Consider the following 25,189-nt stretch of genomic DNA (forward strand, 5'->3'; position numbering starts at 1 on the left):
TCCGTGTTCTGCAGTGATGCGAGTTGACTATGGCATATAAGCAATGTTGGCATAATAAAATTGAACACTGGTGTTTATAGTAACTAAAATATACCGTGAATGTCTTACAAAGTATGACAAAGGTTTTTATTAATTTTTTTGTTGTATGTTAATTTCTTGCCAGATAGTTATTGTTGAATGTAAGTTACTGATTGCCACTGATTTCCTTGCCACATAGCAGTTTTAGTACGCTGATATACTGCTTGCATGTGGCACCTCCTTGCCACATAGCAGTTTTAGTACGCTGATATACTGCTTGCATGTGGCACCTCCTTGCCACATAGCATTTTTAGTACGCTGATATACTGCTTGCATGTGGCACCTTATCTGCATATCACATTGCTTCCCAGAAGATTTGCACTAAACTCAGTGCATTCTGCCAAATTCCACAATTTTTTTTTGTTTCTTTTTGTTGTTGCTTGAAGAACTTAGGATATTGCTACATAATTAGATAGATATGTGTTAGGCTCAGATTCAAGTGGTCTCAGTAATAATATATTTTATTTAGTTTTGGTAAAATATATAGGCGATGATGCAGAAGTACATATTTGAATAATCTTAATTCTTTGTGTCTGAAGTTTTCAGAAATGTAAGTGGATGTTGGAAGATATTTGACAAAAATGTAAGAGTATTACTCTTTTTCACTGAACAAATGTAACGTACAAGATGTGAGTGTGAAAGAAGAAGTAAGCAGGATCATCACCCTTTTGATGTAGGAAATGGGTTCTAGATGTGGATAGGGGTGATATAAAGTGCAATGAAAACATGAAGGATTAAATATGTACTAATGTGAGGACTACTTGGGAATGTTTTCATTTTTTTTATTTGACAGGTTACTTATTTCTGCTTTGGATTTTTTAACCAGCAAGTGAAGTGTAAAGATTATTGCATCTTAAGGTTCTTAACTTATTGATTGGTCTCAGTTAATCCTGGTTGTTAGAAAAACATGAGGACATTTGGCATCCAGGAGAAAATGGGTGTGCAGTTTGAAAATGCTTATAGTACTTCATTGACTGGGTGACATTGTTTATAGTGTGATGTACTTAAAATGATTGTTTAAAGAATGGACGGATATCATTGGTCCCCACTAGTGCTGCTGGTGGATGATGGCAGTTATTATATGGTTGAAGTAGAGATATGAGTGCTGATAGAAAATAGAACTGTAAGTGAATATACATACATTGATGGGATGAATGTGATGGATGTCTATCTCCTTTTGGTTTAATTAAAAGCTCACAGCAATATGGTACTGAAAAAAATAAATAAACATTGGCCAGAAACTGCACCAAGGTTCTTTGTTTGAAGTTTAAACTAGATGGAGATTAGGTAGTAAAGAGGAAGACTGGAGAGGATTAGGAAAGGTATGCTGTCTGTGTTGTCTGGCGGCAATGTTATGGTTATGATTGTGTATTTACTAAGGGAGGGCTTTTATTAGTAATGTATAAATAGGACTGCATTTACATAGATAATATAACAAATAGTATTGTTTCAGTAATGAGAAGGTGAGCTGTAAGATAAGTATTTGTAGGATGGGCATATTAAAGAGGTGTAATTGGAATGATGACTATGTAATTAATGGGAAACTGGATATGTTCCACTTATACTGCAGAAATAACGACGACATGAAGCGCATTATAAAGCAGTAAATGTGAGCTAGTTAGTTGTTGTCAGGCAGCAGGTCTTATTTTGGATAAGAAACATTTTTACAAGTGGGGATATCACAGAGATTGCTACTTTCAGCATGTCACTTGGTACTTTAATAAAGCTGAATATAAATTATAATTAGAACTGCAGTGTAAGGAGAAGTGGTTTGAGTTGAGTGCTGCTTGTTTTTCTTACACTTGATTTTGAATGGCATTCCAGTAATGTATTTAAAAAGTAATTTATTTTTTCATGCCTCACAACCTTTTTGTTTCCATCTAGATATTAAGTAAGCTGTCATGCAGCCAATGCATTGAAATATTTGTTTTCTTCTACACTTCATTTTGTCTTGATTGGAGTCTTATAATGACGGTTTGGCACCCAGGGCAGCATATTTAATTAAATTTACAGTTTTTGTGGTTTTGAGCATAGCCCCTCCCCTTTCTAGTTGGTTGGGCCACACCCCTTCCCATTGACCCCACCCATGCAGCTGTCTCCGGCAGCCCCCCCTTTGATTTGAAGTCATCAGCCACCACTGCTTTGTACCCAGCTGTCTTTTGTTATTTTGAGCCAGGTGTCTGGGTACAAAGATATGCGACCCCCAACTGCCTCCACAGCAGAACAGTCAGGCCTCCTTTCAGGAGCACTGGTAGGGCTTCCCAGAGAAATGATCTCTATCTCCCTGGTGATGCGGCCCCCTCTGCCGCAAGGGCGGCGTCTTCCTTTATTGCCCCCTCCTCTGCCTCTGGAGGGGGGTTCACCACATGTGCCATGAAAGGCTCCTTGGGCTTTTCAGAACCAAATTTTTCCTCCCCTTTGACCATTAGGGTAGGGTCTGGTAGGGGTGGAAAAACAAATTCTGATGAAAGACAGAGTCTTCCCATCCTGCTCATACCTGGTTAAGGTTTCCTTCACTTTAGGCCCAAAAAGGGACAAGCCAGCAAAGGGAGTATACATGAAGGATGACTTGAAGGGCTCCACGAAAGAACACAAGCGCATCCAGGAGTGTCTCCTAAAAGCAACTCCTGTACCCACTGCCCTACTCATTGCATCAGCTGCATATGAAATGAGGCACATGGACGAGTTTACTATAGAATTGAGGGTAGCAAGCTGGGCGGAAACTTTGTCAGTAGCTCTTGCAGCTACTGTACCCTGAAGAGTATCTCCTAGCTCTTTAAGGAGATCTCTTTGTAACCTGGTAAAATGGGTTAAGTAGTTGAGCAAACGAAAAGCAAAAGTTGCTGAACTAAACATGCGCCTCCCATACCTATCCATGATCCTGGAGTCTCTGTTAGGAGGATGGATAGACTAGGAAGTCTCAGACATTTCCTTTTTGGTGGCTGCCACCACCATCATGGCATCAACTGGCACACCTTTTGTTAAGAAAGATTTATCAAGGGGGGCAGAAATTAACTTATTAGGCCTCCTAGGGACAGGCCCCATAGTATCCGGAGACTCCTATGCCTTTTGTGAGACCAGCTGCATCAGCTCATCAAAGGGCGGAGACACCCAAGAGGTGGAGGGCTGAGACCCGAAAGCCTTCAGGAGAACTTTGTGTCAGCTACTTGGGCAGGGAGGGTGTTGGAGGTTTTGGCTTGACCACTCAGCTGAGATCTTAACCCTTTAGCTGTGCCAGTGAGGAGTCTTATTGGGGATCTGGAGAGAAAGGGAGAAACCAGTCCCAGACTGACTGTGATCTCTGTGTGTTCTTAAGGGAAATTGTACTTTACTGTGTGTGTACTTGTTATCCTCCCAATGTGCACATCCCTTACTGGTGTTAGTGGTGAGGATTAAGGCTCCTTGATTACTGGGCCAGTGCACGGGGGAAAGGTAGAAATGTGATTGTACAGTCTGATTCTTTACTTGACACTAAGACTTTCTATAGATTTAAAGGCATTAAATCATGTTTAAACCTTGGTGACTGGAGTTGTGTCAGTACATCTGTTTCCAGTGTCACATTTGGGTTCAGAAACCTACCACTGGCCATGGTATGCTGTCAGATTAAGGAGGGGTAGCATGCTCCATGCACAATGTTTTGCTTTTGTAAATGCTTCTCTCTTCCTTCCTGTTACAGTAGTGGTCCCAGACATTTATGTTGCTCTAAAATGGTAGGCTCATTTTCACAGTTGTGTTCCAAGTAATTTAGTCTCATTCTTTTTTGTAGAACTTCTATAAAAGACAGAATTGGAAAAAATGCCCCAACCAGGCAACATGAAAGCACCCCCTCTTTCTGTAAGTTTGGACTGGTTAAATCACGTGTGAGGTATATATTAAAGGAGGCGGATAATACTTTTTAGGACACAGAGTAAAAGTTATCTAAAAAAATGTCTGAGCCATTTCTCATAGGTCTTGATAACAGATCTCACCAGTTTCCACTGTCATACACAGAATCCTTGTAAGTTGAAGGCAGCAGCATCTTTTGTTTTTTTTTTATAGAACCAACATTGTGTGACACTTCATGTAGACCATGATTTCTATCACATTGCAGTTTACAGACTCATGGTTAACCACTAAAGGTCTCAATTTGGCACTAGTTTTGAATACTATTGCTAGTTTGGACAAACTGGTGATATTAGCAAAGGGAATATCCTTTTATATTCATCACATAAGTACAGCCTGGCTTCCCACAGTTTAATTCCTTATAAAACCATTTCATTTTTATGTTATAGTATTTTATATATATATATATATATATATATATATATATATATATATATATATATATATATATATATATATATATATAAAACATTTTGAGCACAGGCTGGTCTCCAACATCTTGCCATCCTGAACCTGCATTCAGTAGTCCTAGTCTTGCACATCACCACAACATCCCTCTCACTGTAAAATCTGTACTCATTCTGAATCACCCTATTTAGTAATTTCAGATTTAAATTGCTCCAAAGTTACAGAACAGAAACAGTTTTTCCTCACATTTAATGCTATTGCCCCACATTCCTTCAGTTTTACCCCTAATATTCATGATGCTTTCACAGCTTTTCATACAGCAGAAGTACCATTTCTAGTGTTTAACAGTACAGATCGGAGTTAGATGATATCCATAGAATATTCTCTTGCCAGGTATTGATAAGGTGGAACTGTATTCTACATAACTCTCTTGAATTTTTGGACAAAGTAAAAATAATGGGGGAGGGGCAAAGGCCCAGAATCAGGAAAAGATTTTAAATCATGCTCATAAATTTATAAACTTTCTAGAATATCAGGTTTTTGCATTTGCTTACATTTCCAGATGGGCATGAAGTCTAAAACAGAAAAATCTGTCAAGATATAGTGACTTCAATCCACAATGACGTATCAGAAAACCACTAATTTTATGATGAACAAGGCAAAAATATGACGTCAAAATCTGGACATTCGGCAAAATTCTGGAAAGTTGAGAGGTATGCTCTGCAAATTTTAATAAAGTGTTTGTTGACACTACTTTACCCCAGATTAAAGGCCATAAGCTTTATGACACCATTTGTAAGAGAGTTTAAGCTTCCTCATCCACTGCTGTCAGGTCATTACTTTTTTTTCCCCTTATGTAGCATTCTCAGACCATACTAGAATCTATGACTTTTGAGGAGACTTCTAAAAGAATTTAACTATTTTTGTAACAATATAGACTTCATGTTTTCAAATGCATCCATGTCAGTGCATGTACTTTTTTTGACAGCAGAAAAGCCATAATTAGGAAGCAAGGCATGATTAAACAGGAAACATATTTTGATAATATTTCAAATATAATTAGCCTTCCTATTGCTTTAGCTTTGACTTTTTCTTGAGAAACACTTCCCATGCAATAGTGGGAATGAAATAAGGTACAACAAACATAATCTTTGAGCAACACCTTTCACATAGTGGAATCAGATGCAGCTATTCAATCTTAAAATATTTCCTTTTTATAACAGAAGCAGTTTTTCAGAAGTCAAGTCATACAGGTCAAAGTGTTAGACAAGCAGCTATATGGTTTCTTTGTTTACAGGATCTAATCTTAAAAATCAGAAAGTTGTTTCCATCCTTCTTCTTTACGGATTCCAATCAAGAACATCTCAAAGTGATTCCTGTATCTCTCTTATACTTCTTGAGGTCAGTGCTCCGACCTGCCAGTGCACATGTCCCTCACTCTAAGAAAGGGACTTATAAAAGTGAAAGAGAGAATAGACTTATTTCACAGAATCAGTGCAAGATTTCTATAAATTTGTGTCTTCAGGGTCCTAGAAAGATGTTGCAAGATAGACTTCACAACAGTGTCTTCTCCTTACCTATTTGAAGTATTTGCTTTGGATCTACATTTATAGTCCAAAACAGGGCAAAGAACATCTATGAATGGAGCAATTGTTTGCCTGTTCTGTTTGAGGTAAAATAGGCAAGACAGTAGGAAAATAAAGCATATTTAAGTAGCTAGCCAACTGTATTGCATTTTTCTGATTTGGTTGAAAAGCTCTTAGGAGGTCAGGTTATGGTCCATTCTGTGAAATGCAGTCTCTGCAGAAGGACCTCTGCAGGAGATAAAGATCCTCGGTCCCCATTTTTACTAAGCATTACAAACTGAGTGTCCAGTTTGAGAGCAAGGGAAACCTTGTGACTACCATAGTCCAAGATATGTTGGTATTTGATGCCATCCCCTGATCGGTTCACATTTTGGTATTCTACTAAGCAATTATTGTCATGTTGTTACCTACTGACTATTTTACAGCCTGGTATTATATCCAAAGGTGAAGAATAATTTCACGAAGATGACAGCTGTGCTATAGCGCAACCATGGAAAACTGTCATTACAACAGATATTCAATATCCTTTGGCTAGCCTTAGTTGGAGTATCCAGCCTCTGTGTCTAAGTAATTTTTTCTCCAGCCTGCCGTTAAGTTCGTCTTTGAGGTCAGCTTTACTTTCAGCTTTATTTAAGTAATTATATTCTAAGTGCTACACATAAAGTTATTTATTTAGATTAGTTAACTGGGCTGGATCACTGATCCAAGAAGACTTACTTTAGGCTCAGCTTGGGAGAAAGTTACACATAAACAAATGCAGATGAACAGATAATGCATTTGTATGCAGCAAACAAACAAACAAACAATAAATAAATAAATAAAGTGCAACAGCACACATTTGAGAAGTGACTGTGAATGAATATAGAAATCTAGATGAAGTAATAAGACAGTGTATACAATTATAAGTAGCAAAGGAGAGCTGAAGCAATTAAGATAACCAAACTGAATGAGCTGGCATTAATCGGGAGCTATAATAAGTCTGAAAACAAGAACTAGAGAGACTGCAGGAAGGGAAAGCGGTTTAGTTCAAGTAATATTTGGGAAGCAGTGATGCTTTGCTTATTTAAGCAGATAATCTTTGAAACTTTTCTTAAGTTTAGGGCTTTAGACAGAGAAACTGCCGTTGCTACAATTCCTAGAAGCAAGGAAGGTGTGGGCATGGTCTGGTTGTGATCTTCCAAGCTGTTGTTTGAAGAGAAGTGATGTTTCTTTTAGAGGAGGTGCATTTAGTGATATGGTATATTTAAGCAAAGCCCAAAGTATACTTTTCACCACAGCTTATCTTCCTAATGGAAATAAAAAGTGTGAGAGCCTCCATGCCCAGAAAAGAGTGATGAATTTTAGCCTTAATATTCTGGATATAGGTTCATAGGTAAGTACTAGGCTAGCTGCCCTTGAAGGCCATTTTAAGCCTATCTATTTTCTCAAAATAATTTATCCCATTTGGTTATAAACTGGCCTTACCCATTCCATGGTTAATAATTATATATTACCCCAATAAGAATAACTGGGATCATACTATAGATAATTTGAGGGGACCCATGCATGGGATAAAGCATTTAAGAACTGCCCCTGTCCTTAGTAGTACAGGGGGCAGTCCTGGAGTAAATTTTCTGTTTCCCATCCAGAGATCTAAGTTGCACTTGAACATTGTCAGGGATGAACTTTGTTTTATGTGTATAGGGAGTCTGTTCCACAGCACCAGTAGTATCTGCTACGAAATATACCTGTCCTTTCAAACCATTCTGTTGATGCTGCAGTAGAGGTTTAGATCCCTAGTGTGTATCTCTGATGCCATTTGACTTGCTGAGGTGCAGCAAATCCATTAGTAATGGGTCAGAAGATGCCTTGTTTGCCAGACACAGGTCACCTGTTAGCAGTCTGAAGGATATCGAATACAGTGATAAGGCTTTGAGGTTATCCATGTAGGACATGTTATTTAGACCTTGTATCCTTTCAGTAAGATATCTCCATGGGTGTAATTGCTGTTACATGTGTCTGGACAGGTATATGCCAAGGAGGGCATTATATTCAGTGATAATGATATGTGAATGGAAGATTATTTCTGATGAAGCCAGAGGTCTAGATATCTGAATGAAGAGGTGGCGTCATGAGGTGAATGGATATAGCCAAGAAAGGTGAAATCAACAGTGGATGTTTTAAGGTGTTGTGGCAAACCAAGAAACATAACTTTATTTTTTTCCGTTTTTATGTTAGTTAAAATGTAATTTCCTGGAAATTAACTAGTTGGAGAGGGACAAAATGTCTTGTAGTGGAATTTTAACATGGTGGAGGGATGACTATGATCTGTAAATATCCATGTCATCAACATAGGGAATAAAGGGAAGGTGGGGCAAGCTGTTAAAAAAAAGTGGGGACAGAATGGAACCCCAGGGAATCCAGTAAATTAAAGTGAAGTACAGAATATGCTACAGTAATATACAAAACAAAACTGTCAAGTATATGTAAGCTTATTTCAGACAACTGCATACTGAATACGGCATAGAAAAATAAACAAGAACAGCACAACAAAGAAAGATAGCTATAAACAATTTTAATGATGTAATGAACAAAACTTAGCAAATTACTGCTTCTTTGTATATCAAATGAAAAAGTTAGATATCCCTTGTATACAGTTATCTTTGTTGTCAAAGATATTTCAAAATATGTATCTTTTTTCACTTTCTGTGGTGGTTTTCAAGGAAAATTCAGATTTTGATATGAAGTTTGACAATTAGAGCATAGAATTAAGGCTATAATCTGTTAGTGAGCTACTTCTTGAGTTACAGGATTTGCTCCCTCAGCCTTCATATGCCTACTAACCAGACAGTGCTTTGGATCAACTGGGAATTTGGGCTACGATCCTTAACGTTCTCCTTGGCTGCATGCCTAGCAACTACCTATGAAATGTGATGTTTTAAATGTTTTGAATTTGTTGCTGCCACTTGAAATAAGCTGCTAATTGTGATTTCCAAGTAAAGTTAAAATTGAAATGAAGGTCAGAAAAGTTATTTTGCCAGAACCGTATGAAATAAAATGTCATCAAACTGATGTCCCCTACATGCAAACTCCCACAATCCGATGTGCTAGAAACAATAATAACACAGTAGTGCTGGTTTGACCTACTGAACTAGGGCCACATGCAGCCCTGACAATTCTGTTACTAATAAAATACAAATGAAAATAAAAACTGTGTGCCTTCAGTACTGCTAGTTTGGCAAATCCATGGCCAAACACAATCTCAGAGACAACCTGCTTCATAATTCATGATAAAACACTGCAAACAATCAAGCCACAGGAAAAAAATGAACAAATGGTGAGGATTGTACATTCCCAGATGGTGTTTAATGTAGCTAACAACCTGGACTACTGTATGATTAGTGATGACTTCGTATGTATCATACAACCTTTGTTGTTGTAACATCTCAACATAGTAAAGGTGCCTTTGATGTTAACTAATGTTTTCACGACACTTATATCCTAAAATCCACACTAGTTGTTATTCCAAGATCACAGATAGATTGCTTTGTGTATACTCGTTTTATATATATATATATATATATATATATATATATATATATATATATATATATGAAATTTATTTTGACATTCATTCTTTGAATTATGTTCTTGGAATGTTCAAGGTAGTATCTGTATGTCTTTGAGTGACTTTTCCATGATGCTTGCATGATTAGGTTCGATACATGGAACTGGCAATTGCTTACTGGTTATTTTGTAACTTGATACAAGCACAGTCCCACATAAATATGGAAAGGTGCAAAGGCCAAAATACCAACTGAACCAAACAACAAAACAGCCAGCATCATCAATCAGCTTACTAAAGAATATTTTAATAAATCATATAAAATAAAATACATACACACTGCATACTGGTTTCAGCTCAAAGCCTTCACCAGATGCACTGATGAAGACTTTGACCCCAAACCGGTATGTACTATGTATTTATTTTATTTTATATGAGTTATTAAAATATTCTTTCGGAAGCTGATTGATGGTTATTTTGTAACTTGCCCTGAGGTTTTCAGCCTTGCAGTTAGTTATATAGCTTAATGTTATATGAGGAGAGTGCATTCCTAATAAATCAGCTCAGCAAAAACACATCCAGAGAATCCAACTTCATGGTTCAACTGCTGCATAAAAGCAACTCATCTTCATAAACCGCATTTGCTCAAGGAATACTATTTCTACTAAATAACTCAATGAGGTTCATGTAGTAACACTTGCATGGCTTAAAATAGAAGTGACAGTCTGAAACCCACTTGCAGAACATTCCTTAGTAACTAGGTCAGCTTAGCAATGCTACCTGGTGACTTCAAAAACTGTTCAGACTAGTAAGAAAGTTGCTAAACTGTATTTATGCTTCTGTTTTTAATATGTGATTTTTGAACTAAGACTGGAGTTAGTGGCATTACTTAAGAAGTTTCTAAGATAGTGCTAAGTGTTGGTAAACCTGCAACTTTCTTACTAGTCTGCACAGTTTATGAAGTCCCCAGGTAACATTGCTAAGCTGACCTAGTTACTAAAGAACATTCTACAAGTGCGTTTGAGACTGTCACTACTATTTAAGCCACCCAAGTGTTACTATGCAAGACTCATTGTATTATTCTGCGTTTTTTCTGGCTGCACGGTCACACATTGGTTCCCTGTTCTTTTATCCCTTTTCTATTGATGGACTCAACACTGAAGATGTGTGTGTGTGTATGGGGGGGGGGCACTGCCTGCATTCATACTGCCTTTCAAAGTAGTAGACTGGACTGTGATAGTGGGCAGACTGAGACAGGCAGTCATCATAACTAATAGCACTCTGCCAGTGAAATAGCAGTGGGACAGGCATTACCCAAAGGTGAAGACTGTGACCAAGATGGATATCAAAATAACTGCTTTTATGTGAGTGTCTCAGACTACTGAACTGTGCACATTTCTGAAGAAAGGAGATGCAGTGGATAGAACAGAAACATTAAAGTACCTCAGAGAACTCAGCGGGACCCAAATAGAGAGCAAAAAGGATGTAGGAAAATATAAGGACTCCGTCTGAAGGCACAAACTGAACAGCCCTGGGGAGAGACACAAGGCAGTATTTTTTCACAGAAAAAGTAAGGGAAGAAAGATCAAGAACTGTTAAAAGAAAACAGGAAGGCATCATTTAGACATGCAGACAATGTTCTGCTTATGAGGGGTGGGAAAATAAATGGTGGTTAAAATGGATCTACAGAGTTGTTATTTGGTAGGGGAATGAATAATCTAGCTGGACCACATAAGCATATGGGCTTCCTTACCTTTCATCATGGATAATTTCATTGTCTTCTAACTTCTTGATCACATTTCCAGGATTTTACTAATTCTTGCAGCATTTCCCAGTATAATGTATGTAATGTAGTATCAATGTTTGTGTGAGACAAGTCTGCACTATACTGGGAATTTTTTTCCCAATGTTTTATGACCATGGTACTAGTGTATATAAGTAAAAGAGGTGGGTGGTGAATCCCTTACATGGGAGTATACAGGAACTTGCCCCCCTACAAAAAGACTATTTTAGCTATGTGTATTTGGTATTTAGAGCAGTTCTGTTAGTGATCAGTTGTAATCAATGAACTCTTTATTTATCATTTGTATCATGACTGATGGTTATTTTTTATCAAAAATTAAGGTTCTGTTAATCTATTTATTTGGCTGTATAACCATTTGAATATGTTCAACTGTTTTTATCAATAAAGGTGATACTACGTTGGACCAATTTCCAGGTGTAGCCTGGGAAGAAAACAAAATGCAACAAGGAGTGACTATCTAACAGTGACAACATTGGACACATAATGCAACAAGTAGTGACTATCTAACAGTGACAACATTGGACACATATAAAAAGACAAATTAATCTGAAAGCTGTACAAGTAACAGCGGCTCTTCAGTTATGGAGTTATAAAATGCTTAGTAAGAAGTAGGATACAGAGAAGCACAAGCTGTTTAGGCAGCAATACCTAACCAGTAATAACTATTCCTGATCTTATTTTATCCATATGTGGTAATACTTTGCCATAAGCAAAACTCAGCTGCTGGTAAGTTAAATTCATAGACTTATGAATCATATTGTTACTATATGATACACTCATTAAAACATAGATTCATTCATTCATCAGTTATCCGCACAATGCAATTTGGGGTCTTGGGGGAGTTGGACCCCATCCTGGCACTGACTGGGCATAAAGCAGATCAGCAAGGTTTCAATCCATCTTAGGATACACACTCTCAAACTTGGCAGTGAACTGCAGTATGTCTTTGGGATGTGGGAGGAAACAACTGAAAAGGAGAACATGCAGACTTCAAAGAGATGGCAGCCCACCTGACACCAAACTAGAGAACAAAGTATTGTAAGCAGGATCGGCCTTAGGTCAACTGGTGCCCTAGGCAAAAGGGCTCCACAGCACCCCCCCACTCCACCTGGTGCCCCTATCATGGTCTATTTACACCATCCAGTTTACTGGAAAAGTGCCCCTGCTAGAGCGACACCCTAGGCGGCCACCTAGTTGGCCTATGCCTAAGGCTGGCTATGACTGTAAAGCATCATCATTAATCAATGCACCACTGTGCCAACCAATATTTTTTTTATAATGTACTAGAGTAATTTCTATGAGGCACTGCTGGGTCCAAGGGTTTTTTTCCTCCATGGAAACAGAAGTCACCTCACTGAACACACACAAAGTGATATACGTGGGCATGCAAGCTGACTGATGGCCTCATACAGCTTGCAGCAGGAGGGTTGCTCATGGGAATTGTCGAGGGACAGCTGTCTTTCCATTTGGAAATCTGTAAAGTGCAGTTCTTACAGGAGATGTGTTGGGAAAATGTACATGATTATCATTGTAAATGTGTTTCATTTCTTCAGTTTTATTTTGGGATACCAGCTGTTACAGAATGTCACAGTATTAGCTACTGATGTTGGCTTGATTCATTAAGCAAGATACATGTAATATTGTAACTGATATGTCTTCATATTAGTAATGTACATTTTACAGTGAAGAACAGGAATTAAGTGGAAAAGGCAACAGACTTTTGTGCTGCATGAAGCAGAAGAAGCTCCAGCTAATGTTGCATCCTTTAAATAAAAAAAAACGTGCTAGCAGAATATATTTCACAAAATGCAGACAGGAAGAAGGCAAGACGGGAAAGCACTTTCTATCGCCTCTCCACTGGAAGGTAGCTAGAAGAAGAAATATGAAAGGCTAAGGGCCAGTCTAAGAACATGAAATGACTATAACAGAAGACAGGGAGAAGATAAGTGTACATCCACATAAGGCCACTTTTCCACATTAAGTGTCTCTTCTAGTTATGCTTTATAAAAGATGAATTACATAACAATATCATATGAAAGCCCTGATTTCTCAGTAGGCACTCACTATTTACAATATGAATTATAATTTGAAGAACTTGAGCTAACAAATTTGTGTCCTTGTAGTGGGAACATTATGTCCTTCTGTATATGATTTCAGGATTTCCTTAATATGCAGTGAATAAGGAGGAAGGACCTTTCTTTGGAAGAGATGCCATGTGTGCTGTCGTGTGCAGTACCCAAAAGGGACTATCTGCTGATCATGCACGTGTATAAACTTCCTCTATACATTCAAAGACAACATTATAAACACACGCGCACGGGCACACACACACACACACACACACACACACACACACACACACACACACACACACACACACACACACACAGTCATACAAATTATAACATTTCAGTGCCAGCTGAAGGCCTGCTGTGATAACAAAATCCAATCCCTTACCCTCGAGGAATGACCACAAGAGAAACGACCTGATCAAGGTCTATACCATCACAGTTGTTTTGTGATCTGTTATTAAAGAGATACATTATGTTGCTTTTAATTCTGCAGGACTGTCTATCTGTAAAAAAAAAAAAAAAGTTTCATGTGATAAGCAGTTTCATTTTTATAATGAAAAATGTATCCACAGACAGCTCATTAGTACATGATCTTTAATAAAGAACTCAGTTATGTTCTTGTGTGTTCAACCGGTTTCAAATAAGCATATGCTAAAAAGACGAAAGTAACATTTGCAAAAGTTAATTTGCCTGATTATAATATAACAAAACATGATTGCAACAAATGTCCTTCTGGTCTATAGGAAAAGCATCTCATTTCATTGTTGTTTTCAGACGTGGCTCACATTTTAAGGCCACTGCATATTGGTATGTTAGCTTTAACTAAACTGTAAGAACCCTTAGCCCTGTTGGACTCTGTCTCTCCCTTATTCTACCCACTTGATTTAGTTTCTCTCATACACAAATTTAGGTTTAGGTCCAGCTATCTTTAGCAGCTTTTTATTATTTCGAAATAAAATAGCTGTTTTTACCTCATCAGAATTAACTACAAAAAATGAAACTCATCACTGTACAAAAATCATGATCAGATGTTTTTAGGGCTTTGGTAAATATAATTGCAAATACCAAGTTTAGTAATTGGTTCCTTCCTAGCCAAGTCAAGCATTTACTGAATTAATGTTAAGTCAGAAAATGAAACACACAGCTCTTCAGCTTTGACTTCAAACTGCCTGTCATCAGAGGTGAACCCCAAAACCCTAACCAACAGTGATTTAACTATATTTTTCTTAATATGTCAGGGATACATGATATCAAATGTGAAAATACTTTCTACCGCAAATCTCTTTTCTATAAATTTCACTCACCAACCCGATGCTGCTAGACTCTTTATAAACTGTAATATCAAGAAATGTATGTGCTCAAGGCTGTACTTCAGTTCAGTTGTTTAAAATCTCAGTGGTTTTATTATCATAGATCAAATGTAGCTTCCCAGTACTTGCTTTCCTATAAAGGCTATAGGTCATAAGTAAAAAAAAATAATAATATATGCGCAGAGTACCTTGAATAAAGGAGAAAATCATATTCACAGGCAGTCATAACTATATTAGCAATGAATGGTGCCAGGGCCTGTCTTATGCTTATTGGATCAACTGGGTGCTGTAGCTATAAAAGACTCTCTGCTTAAAAATGTAGCAAGCATCTTGCTCCAGTCAATTTCTATACCACATACTGAGTGTTTCAGCACTTCAGCCATATCTGCAAATGCTGGCACTACACTCCATGCCTCTCAAGTATCCAAAATTTTGTAGAGGTTCTTTCCTTATATTTTTGATCTATTCCTCATAAAATATATATATTTCTGGAAAATCATTGAGGTCTGAAGTAATTAAATAATGACAGACATTTCAGTTTCACGCTTCATGACCCTCAGAAAATGCATGCTAAAGCAAAACATTTTATTCTATCAACTTTGTAAGTTTATATAAGCAATATTTAAGATCAATCCTAGATTTTGGTCCTTTGTCCCACCCTTTATTTTTGGCTTTGTCCAGAAATTTTCCACTAAGAGATTGAGAGGTATGCTACACTCCCAGGCCCACACCATTAGCACATGCCAACCTCTGACATCTTCAGGAGCAAGGAAAAAAAGGTCTTGTCCTTGAAGACCACAGGAAAAAAAAAAACAGTCAGTCAATAATGCCAGAGTTTAGAGCTTCACATTTCATATTGTCCAAAAAATGCATGTTGATGGAAACTCATTATTCTATTAATTTTTTAAATGAATTAGAGAAATATTTAAAAATGTCCCTGGTTTTGACATTTGTTGCCCCATTATTTTTGCCTCTGTCCACAATTCCTGAGTAAAGGCATTGAGAGGTATGGTTGTGACTTAGGTTCCTCAAAACTGAAGTATAACTAGGAAAGGGTGAAGGGGGCAGCCACACCATGATCAAGGTGTTAGGGGGCACAACTGGAAGATTTGGATCGGGCAGTAGTGCAGTTACAATATTCATTTCTGTACCGGCATTTCTGAATGCTGATACAGAAATGAATTCTGATAATGCTTGCAGTGTGTGATTTACATTGTAGCAAGCTGGTTTGCTACACTTTTTAAAAGTAGAAGACTGTGACTGTAGGACTCCCTGTCTGTCTCTCTCTCTCTTTCTATATATATATATATATATATATATATATATATATATATATTCTATATATATATATATATATATATATATATATATATATATATACACACACACACACACACACTTAAACACGTACATACACACATGAAATGTTTCATCTGAAGGCTTCAGACAGTTAAGTTAGAGGTACAATGAACCATGTCTCAATTGACTAAAGGACTTTTGTGACTAAATTAACTTCAAAACTTTCTCTCTATGTCTGTATCTACAACTGTATATATATATATATATATATATATATATATATATATATATATATATATATATATATATAAAATATATATATGTGCGTGTGTGTATGTGTGTATGTACACACATACACAAAAATGGTACGTAGAGTTAATTTTCTGAAATCATGTAATGTCGACAAATTAAACTGATGTGAGTTTTTTGAAAGTGTGTGTTAGTTAATGCTGGAAATGCTAATGTTTTGAACATCCAGTTTCTGTATGGTGTATAGCGTCTGGCTGTGTGCAGTTAAGTGGGGTTGTTAACTAACACCAAAACGTTTTGGATATACCAAATGATTTGGCTTTTGGTAGGAGTGTGTGTGCAAGTATTTATGGGTTAGGGTTAGAGTAAGGGTAAGTTAGGGTGACAGATTTAGTGTTGTGCACGTGTGATGTATATGAGTAGTATCTCCTTTTTGTCTAGTGTAGTGGTACTGCTGAAGAAAGACTTGTTCATATTGTGCTGTGCAGTGTTGGTTTTAGAGGCAGTGGCAAGGTTTTAGGGTTAGCATACATGAGTAAGACGGACACCAGGGCTTCTTTACATTGTGTACATTACAAAAAATACTTTCCCTAACAATACCACTATCCAGACAAAATATATCTGTAGGTGCTATTTAGTTTTATTTATATTTCTTTTAACGATTGTAAAAGGAAAACATTTGTTTTAATTTTTGATCTTTGTGGGTTTTGGATTTTTTTGTTTTGTATATCTATTAATGTCTATGTTTGTTTTATTGATTTTGTGTGGTTCAGTGTTACTAAATTTAAATATTGATGATGGTTATAAGCATATATATCATATATCACTCATGCACAGAGACACATACATGCGCATGTATGCACAGGCATCATTTGCTTGCTAAACTGGCAGCACCGAGCAGGAAGTAATCCTATCCACTGTTACGGAAGCAGGTACAGATTGCTTCATTTGTAAGGTGCTCTTTGAGTTTATTCTTGAATGCTTGGATTGTTGTTTGTTGTTTGACCTTTACTAGTTGTTGGTTCCAGACTGGTTGACTCAGTTTTGAAAAGCTCTTTGTCCTACTGATGTTTTGAAATGAGGTCTGCTTAGGTACATGGTGCCATTTTGGCTCGCTCTCAGTTTGTAGCTTTGTTTCCCGAATTGTACTGTAGCTTTCAAAGGTAGACTACAGCTAAGGATAATAATGTTAAACAGCAGAGTGCTGAACAATAGGCTGGCTCTGTAGTTAGTAGGAAGCCAGTTTAAGCCCAAAACTAAGCTACAGTGGTTTGTTCTGGGATCTGCAAGAAGGACTAACCTACATATTTTATTATCTGCAGTCTGAATAGCCTGTGTGTTTGCACTGAGTGGAAGGTGAGCAGAGGTTGACTAGTAACACGACATTTTAGGCAAGGGCATGCTTTGATGAAGGAGAGAACAGGTGTGTTGCAGCATATTTCAAACAGAGTTAACATTTTGGTTACAAATTTTTTGTGCGATGAGTTAAGCTTAGTGAAGGATCTAATGTTATTCCCAGACAGGTTTCTTCAGTGTTTTTTTTAAAGAAAAAACATCTTTATTAAATGATCACTTATGACATAGGCAATCATACATTTAAATAAATGAAAACAATCATATTGACACATTTTACTTGCAAATATTATATATCACTTATAATCTATCCAGTCATTGTCAGTCAAACATTACACAGCTCACTCAAATCCTGCCTTCTTTTAAGCCTCATTCCACCTCCAAAACTAGGCTTGTTCAGTGGTTTTGGAAATTTAGTTACCAATATTAGTGAAGAGTTGCAGTGGAGGCAGTTGTGAAGCCTTGTCTAAAGCTGAAACGCATGACATTGGTTTTAGCTGGATTGATTAGCAACCTATTGGAGAACTTCCAGTTACAGATAGATATGAAGGTTGTTTGGAGCTTTTGATGTAGTTCTGTGAAGTTTCTGAACAATTCTATTAACAGGATGTCATTTGCATACATTACTGTGTCACTGGATAGGTCATTGATAAAGAGTGAAAGTAATAGGGGTCCTAACACAGAGTCGTGTGGTACACCAGCGTGTAGGGTGCCTTGTTGAAGCTGCACGTTATTACAGTGTACCTTGAAGTGTTGCTTAGGTAGTTATTGGGCCATTGAAGTGTATCACTGCCAAAGCATTCAGCAGTAATGAGTGATTTACTGTGTTGAAGGCCCTGGCCAGATGTCTAAGAAAGGCCTGCTGTTAGTAGCCCATTGTCAGTGTTGTTGAACATGGAGTCAGTTGCTAAGTAAAGGGCAATAATGGTACTGAAACCATTGTAGAAAATGTGTTGTTTATTGCATAGTAGATTATATTGATTAATGTGTTCGAAGCTTTGCTTGTAAACAAACTTTTCATGAATCTTAGCTATAGGGCAGAGGTTTGCAATTGGCCTATAGTTTTCATGCGTTTCAGGGTGCTTGGTGTTAAGTAGCAGGATAATGGTTGTGTATTTGAAGTAAGTGGGGAATATTCCAGAGGTAATGGATAAGTTTAGCTTATATGTGGTTTGTGATATGGGTGGAGGACAGTCTAAAAAAGGCCGAATGCATTTTACAAAAAGAGGTTCCAGCAGTTTGGTTCAAAGAATCTAATGCTTTCTTTACTTATTTCTCTGTTATTTGCTTGCAGTAAAATATAGGACAGTAGAGCTGCAAGCCTTCAGGGTCATATAATATGTGGTCATTATTTTGCAGTGATGGGAACTTCCTTAATCCTTATTAAATCCTCTGTGGTTGAGATAAGGGAGTATATGTATGTTTCAGCAAAGTTCCCAGTATGGCTGGTTGTTAGGAGGGATTCTGCCTGTTTTGCAGATGCACTTGACCTTGTGATTAAACTCTTTACAGAAGTGTTTGGGGGAGAAGGAAAGAGCTTTTGTTTGCCTCTGAGGAAAGTAGCTTTTGCTGTATCAGTGGGAATTCTGACTTGATTCCTGAGGTCTACATATTGTTGGAGTAACTGAGGTCAGTCTGGTTTATCTTCCCACGTTTCCCACGCTTTATCCTTTTCTGACAGCAAGGTTTCTAAAGTGGAAATAAGCCTGGGACATTTATGCCCTCTTAGTCTTCTTGTAGTAATAAGGACGAGGCTATCCTGGATTGCTGTGAGACTGCTGGGGAAGTAAGTTAGAGCTTTGGGCCATTTATGCTGAAAATTTTGGACCAGTTCATTGAGAGTATGTGTAAGATGAGTAGGGCTTGCTTAGTCTCAGATATATTTCTGAAGGAGATAAGGTGTGGTGACTTTTTCTTACTTTTGAAAGACCATATAGACATGATTGGATAGTGGTCACTGAGTTTATTTGGTGTGGTGCCAATATCTAAACAGCTATGTTTTATAAAAGTTATCTGATCCAGGGTAGAATTGTTTCCTGGCTTTTTATTTAGTGTGATGGTTTGGAAATCTGTTTTCTCAAGTTTAAAGTATAGTAGCATTCTACGCAAGGTACTGGCCAATGAGCCAATGGCATTGATGTTTAAACCACCAAGGAGTACATGTCCTTTGGGAGTATATTAAGCAGAAGTTGCTGAAGGCAGGTATTTGAGGAGGGGGCTGGATTTACGCAACACATATATGGAGAATGGTGTAGCCTCCTAAAATCCAGTTGGAATTCTTATCATTTTTGTCAAGTTTAATATGGGCTTGGAGATTTCTAGAATATCTAGGGAAATGCTGTTGCTTATAAGAAAGGTCCATCCCACCACCTTCTCTTTGGCCTGGTCTGTTGTTATAGTGGGAAGTGTAATTTGACTGACTATACTGGGAGGAACAGATATAATCTTTGAGCCATGTTTCCATGATTGCTGCAATATGTGATTTCACATTGAGAAGCCAGAGTTCAAGGAAAGGCAATTTATGATTCAGGCTGTTGGAATTAAGAATGGGAATTTTAAGATATTTTTACTGTGGAATGGATGAATATTTAGTTGTGGACCTAGAGATGGGTGATTGTTATCTGGTGTACTCAGAGACAGGCTAGGTGGGGTGATTGAATGGGGGCGAGGGCCAGTACTTAGTTGAATGTTCCTGTCTTTAGGGTTTTAATGGTGAAGTAAAGCGTCCACAAAAAATAAAAATAACAGTTTTGTAAGGCTCCTGTGTTTTTTGTAGAAGGATGATTTGTAGAAATAATTGTTTAGGATGTCATTTGCTAAGGGAATAGCTTGTACTTATTTCCATTGGTAGGTTGTCAGTCAAACAGAGCAGAAGTAATAGTAAAGTAAGAGCGAGAGAGAGAGAGACAGAAAAGTGAGGATTTTACAGTGATCATTGTATACTTAGTGCTAATAGTAATAGTGAATGAGCTGTGGAGGTTTTATGCTTAGAGAGGTATAGTTAGGAGTATCTAGTTGTAGTGTAGGTTATGTAGAGGGGATAGTATGGAGAAAGTAATTTGGGAGGAATATGAAGGTGTGGATGGAGGTGTGGAGTCAGGGTTGGCTGTAGTTGGGAGTGGGTGCAGAGGGGGATTATTGGAAGGGATGACCAGTATAAATGATATGGGGGTGGATGGAAGCAGGGGTATGGTAAGGAGACAAGTGAAGTCATGCTAAGTGTAGCTGAATGGAGGTGGGGCTCCAATGACCCTGTTTGGCATTCTTTAGTGAGAAAGAATTGGTCACCAAGGGGAACTACTTCAGTGCTTACACCACATTAAGAATAGCAGTTTTCTGTCGTAATGTTTGTAAAAATACATTTTCTTGGATTCTGTGTTATGTTCCATAGAGATGAGAGGAACAGGTCACACACACTTTCAAGAGGGTAATTTCTTCCCTCCTGCTTTGGTCAGCTATTGTTAAGACCAATATTTATTTATCTATTTATCCATCTATCCTTTATTGACCGGATTAGTCCCACTAGGCTAATGACCTCTTTTCAGGGAAATCTTGAGGTGGCATTTTATGCTACTTGGGGGGGGGGGGGGTTCTATAGTTGCTTGACTCCCAGCTGTTCAAATTCTAGGAACTCACAGACAGATAATCGAACAGCTGTAACCCTGTCTGATCCCCTGGCAGACCAGCTGCTCATGACTGAACTGAAATGTGAGTACAATGATGCTTCTGCCACACCATCTGCTTGCATCATAGGAGATGGATGCAAGTATGTGCTTGCCATGGACCAGGTAAGTGGGAAAGGAGACCTGGGAGGTTGCTGTTTATTTATTTGTCTTTGTTTAACTGGAAAGTCCGACTGTGTAATACCCATTTTCAGCAGAGGCCCAGGCAGAAAAGCTCCATTTGTTTACAGTGCATTATACTAAGTTCCAGTCAAACATAGAGTAATAATTGCATTTCTATTTCTATTTATTTACAAACAATTGTTACATTTATACATTCTAAGATTTTACAGCGGTGGAAGTTGCTAAAGAGAAAGCACACATGCAACTTAGTGAATTATACAGGTAGCAGTTATGTATAAAAATTGTTTTGTCATTTCAGTAAGAGGTTGAGAATATTATGTTTAAGGAGATTATTTGGAGAATATCATACAGTGAACATAAAGTTTTAACCTTGTGATGAGCATGTGCAAGGACTGGTTAAGATGGTATTTAAACAGTTGTTTAAAACTACTGAGTTTGAAGGAGTTTCATTTGCATGGGGATACTATTCCAGAGTTAAGCAACACATTGGGAGTACAGCGAGTCTCCTGCAACATTATTTGACTTATTTGTAAGTGATAAGAATTTGTTACTAGAATGGAGGACCCTTGCTGGATAGTAGGGTACTAATAAGTTTTATAGTGCAGGGCATTTTTCTGGATGATAAGTGAGTTTGTGTGGTATAGTTAGTTATAAATATGTTAGACAGTTGAACAGTTCAAGCCAGTTTTATTGCTTTAAGCTAAGACAATGGCGGGTCCTAAGAAGGAGATTGGTGGCAAATTTAGCTATTTTATTGTAGCAGGAGGCAATTTCTTTCTTTGCGTATTATTTAAGTTTGTTAGGATAGAGCAGCATATAAGAGAGTTGGAAGTAAGAAGGTGGTGGCTAGAGTTTTTCTTGCAGTATCTGTAAGGAATCCATTGATCCTATAAAGGGAACCTAGTTTCTGGTGTTCTGATTTAATGGTGTGCAGTATATGCTGGTCATATTTGAGATTTTCATCTATTATAATGCCTAGAAGTTTACTGTGAGTTAACAGTTTCAATTACATTATTATTTGCTGACTTTATGGTTAAATATTACTTTTGATTTTCGCAACTTTTTGAGGTGAAAAGCATTAACTTAGCTTTCTTGGGGTTGAGTAGAAGGTTTGATTCTTTGACCCAGGTTTCTACAGAGGAGAAAGATTTCTGGGTAATGTCTTTGAGCTTATTTTTGTTGAGGCCATACATAATAATGTTGAGTCATCTGCATACTGTACTAAACCAGCATGGTGAGTAGAGGTGAGGAGGTAATTAATAAATATTTTAAATAGCAGAGGACCCTGAGGGACACCTGAAGTAACTGGTTTAATGGCTTGTTGCCTTCCAGATAGGTAACTAAGGTACCACAACAAGGAGTACAGTGAAAGTCCTAATGAGTAGAATTGAAAGAGCAGTTGCTGGTGCGAGACATTATCAATGCCTTTGACAAGCCTAAGATCATGGTGGACACAAGCAGACCATCATTTCTATGTTGGTTTATTATATTGGTAAAATGTACCAGACCAGTGGTGTTGTGAAGCCATGTTGTCTTTCTGAGAGCAGGTGTTTTGAGGTTATGTACTGCATCAGCTGCATATGGATGCATTTTTCTACTATTCTGGAAAGGGGAAGAGAATGACTATAGGTCTGTAGTTGTTAAACTCTGTAGATGTGCCACCCTTGTGCAGTGCTATGATGCAGGATTTTTTCTACAGTGATGGGATGTATTTTTCTGGTATGGCCATATTAATTAGTATGAACAAAGGGAAGGCTATGACTTCTGCAGCCAGTTTTAGGTAGTCTGATGGTAGATGGTCTACAGCTACAGAAGCAGTTTTAGTTTAAGGAGCAACTTCCTTACAAGTGAGGTAGGTACTGGACTAAAATTGAAGAGCTGTGGGTCATTTTGATTGGACAAGGGTAGAGTGAGGGGGCAGATGTGTTGGTGTCTAAGAGATATAATACGAATTGTACAAAATAAGAATAAAACTTGTGTGGGGATAGAATCTGCCATATTGTTTATTTTAGGAGATGGACTAGTGGTCTTGCCAGGGTGGAATAGTTTATTTAGTGATGACCAAAAAGTTTTGGGTAGTTTATATGTTTGTCTTGTAGGTTGGTATGGTATGTTTGCTTATCCTGTTTGACATGGGGTTTTGTAAGGTTTCTAGATATCTAAATTGCTGGAAGGCATTTTTATACCAATTTTTCTGGGCTTTATCCATTTTTATCATGATTTTTTTGTTTCCTTTGTCAGCCATGGTGCAGGGTTGGACTTTACTCTTTTATTACATACTAGTACAAGATTATTTAATGAATGAATGAATCTGAAAAAGAAGAATTGGCAAGTAAATGTTTTACAGTTACAACCCTCCAGTTGAGAGGGATGCAGGATGATTTATTGAATAAGACAACGATGATGATGATGCAGAGTAAGCTGGGTAATTGAGATTTTTTTTCCAGAGGACATTGTGTATAAAATCCAAAAGGAAGAAGTTGTGTCCATCCTGAAAGGTGAAAATAAAATGGAAAATAAATCTTATGCAGAGACTGTGAAAGAGGGCAAGGAGGGAGGGGAAGAACAGAAAAGGAAAAGGTAGAAGACAATGCAAATTGGAAGTATGTGGTGCAGGTCAAAATAAAGAAGAGAAAGAACTGGATTGGTATGATGTTTGTGTCAACTTCATGGTTCCTTTGGGTGTAAAACCTCAAGAGGTAAGAGCATTTGGCCTTATAACCAAAAAGACATTTTGTGACATTATATTTAAGATCTGGAGCATTTCTCCCCGGGCCTCTGCTGAAAACAGGATCTGTGGAACCTAGTCGGACTTTCCCGGTCAGCAAATGTTAAATAAATAAATAAAATTGTACATTGCATGGAAAATTTCCTTGGGGAATATGAAAAGAAGAAATACAGTCGTCCTTGGAACTTATATGTAGTAAAATCATTTATCAGTAAGACAAAAATATAATACATTTATAATTTCAAACAAAGGTATAAAAAGTGACTTTGAAAAGACATTTAAACAAATATGTAAAGAACTGCTGTATGTTACAAACATTTATGATAATAGGGTTTAATGGACTGGTGGCTGGGACTGTTTAATAATAAAGAAATTGAACAAAAAAAGGAAGAAAATTAACAAAGACAGGAAGTGTTACAGGTGTTGGAAGTATAAGTAAAAGAAAAATATAAAAAAAATGAAATAGAGCAAGGTTCTGAAATAAGGGATGAGGTGGATATCAATGGGAATGTAGGAAAAGGAAAAAAATGGTAAAATATAGGAAAAGAAAATTTAAAGGGATAAGAATGAAAGAGAAAAATAAAGGAAATGGATAATATATGAAAAAATGTAAAGTTATATTCAAAAAGGAACATTTAATTTCTAGGAAATTAAGGAAAAGAGAAAGTAATAATTTTAGAGTGCTTTCCATAAATATGAACAATATTAATAACATAGTGAGAAGGACAGGGTTTTGGTGTAGTGCAATAACCGATGCAGATGCAATAATATTAGAAGATATAAGATTTTTAACAAATGAAGAAATATTCCAAACAGAAAAAATTATGGGGAAATGTAATTTGGAGTTTGGGAAATGATCGGTGTTCTAGAATAGTGGACTTTTACAGAAATTCAGTGAAAATATTAGATATCACATTAGTACGAATGATTAAGATTAACTATTATGGACTTAAGATAGAGAAAACAAGTATATATAATTATAACATTATAGGCTGATGTTACCTGTAAAGAAAGAGAGCATTTATTTCAGCAGATTCTAGATTATGTAGTGATAACTATGAATATTATAA

The 25,189-nt window shown here is 37.2% G+C and overlaps 1 protein-coding gene across 2 annotated transcripts in view; it reads right to left on the reverse strand.

Moving 5' to 3' along the window:
• The window catches only part of LOC122789943 (arf-GAP with Rho-GAP domain, ANK repeat and PH domain-containing protein 1-like), a 1,460,469-nt gene that overhangs the window by 293,283 nt on the left and 1,141,997 nt on the right, over nucleotides 1-25,189 (reverse strand). For both annotated transcript variants that reach the window (XM_044057421.1, XM_044057422.1), the window contains one exon: nucleotides 13,760-13,877. In XM_044057421.1, coding sequence (XP_043913356.1) covers nucleotides 13,760-13,877 — 118 coding nt within the window. The remainder of the gene's footprint in view (nucleotides 1-13,759; nucleotides 13,878-25,189) is intronic.

This window comes from Protopterus annectens, chromosome 15.part0 (genome assembly GCF_019279795.1).
Source record: "Protopterus annectens isolate FY-2018-M chromosome 15.part0, PAN1.0, whole genome shotgun sequence".
NCBI classification, from domain to species: Eukaryota; Metazoa; Chordata; order Ceratodontiformes; family Protopteridae; genus Protopterus; species Protopterus annectens.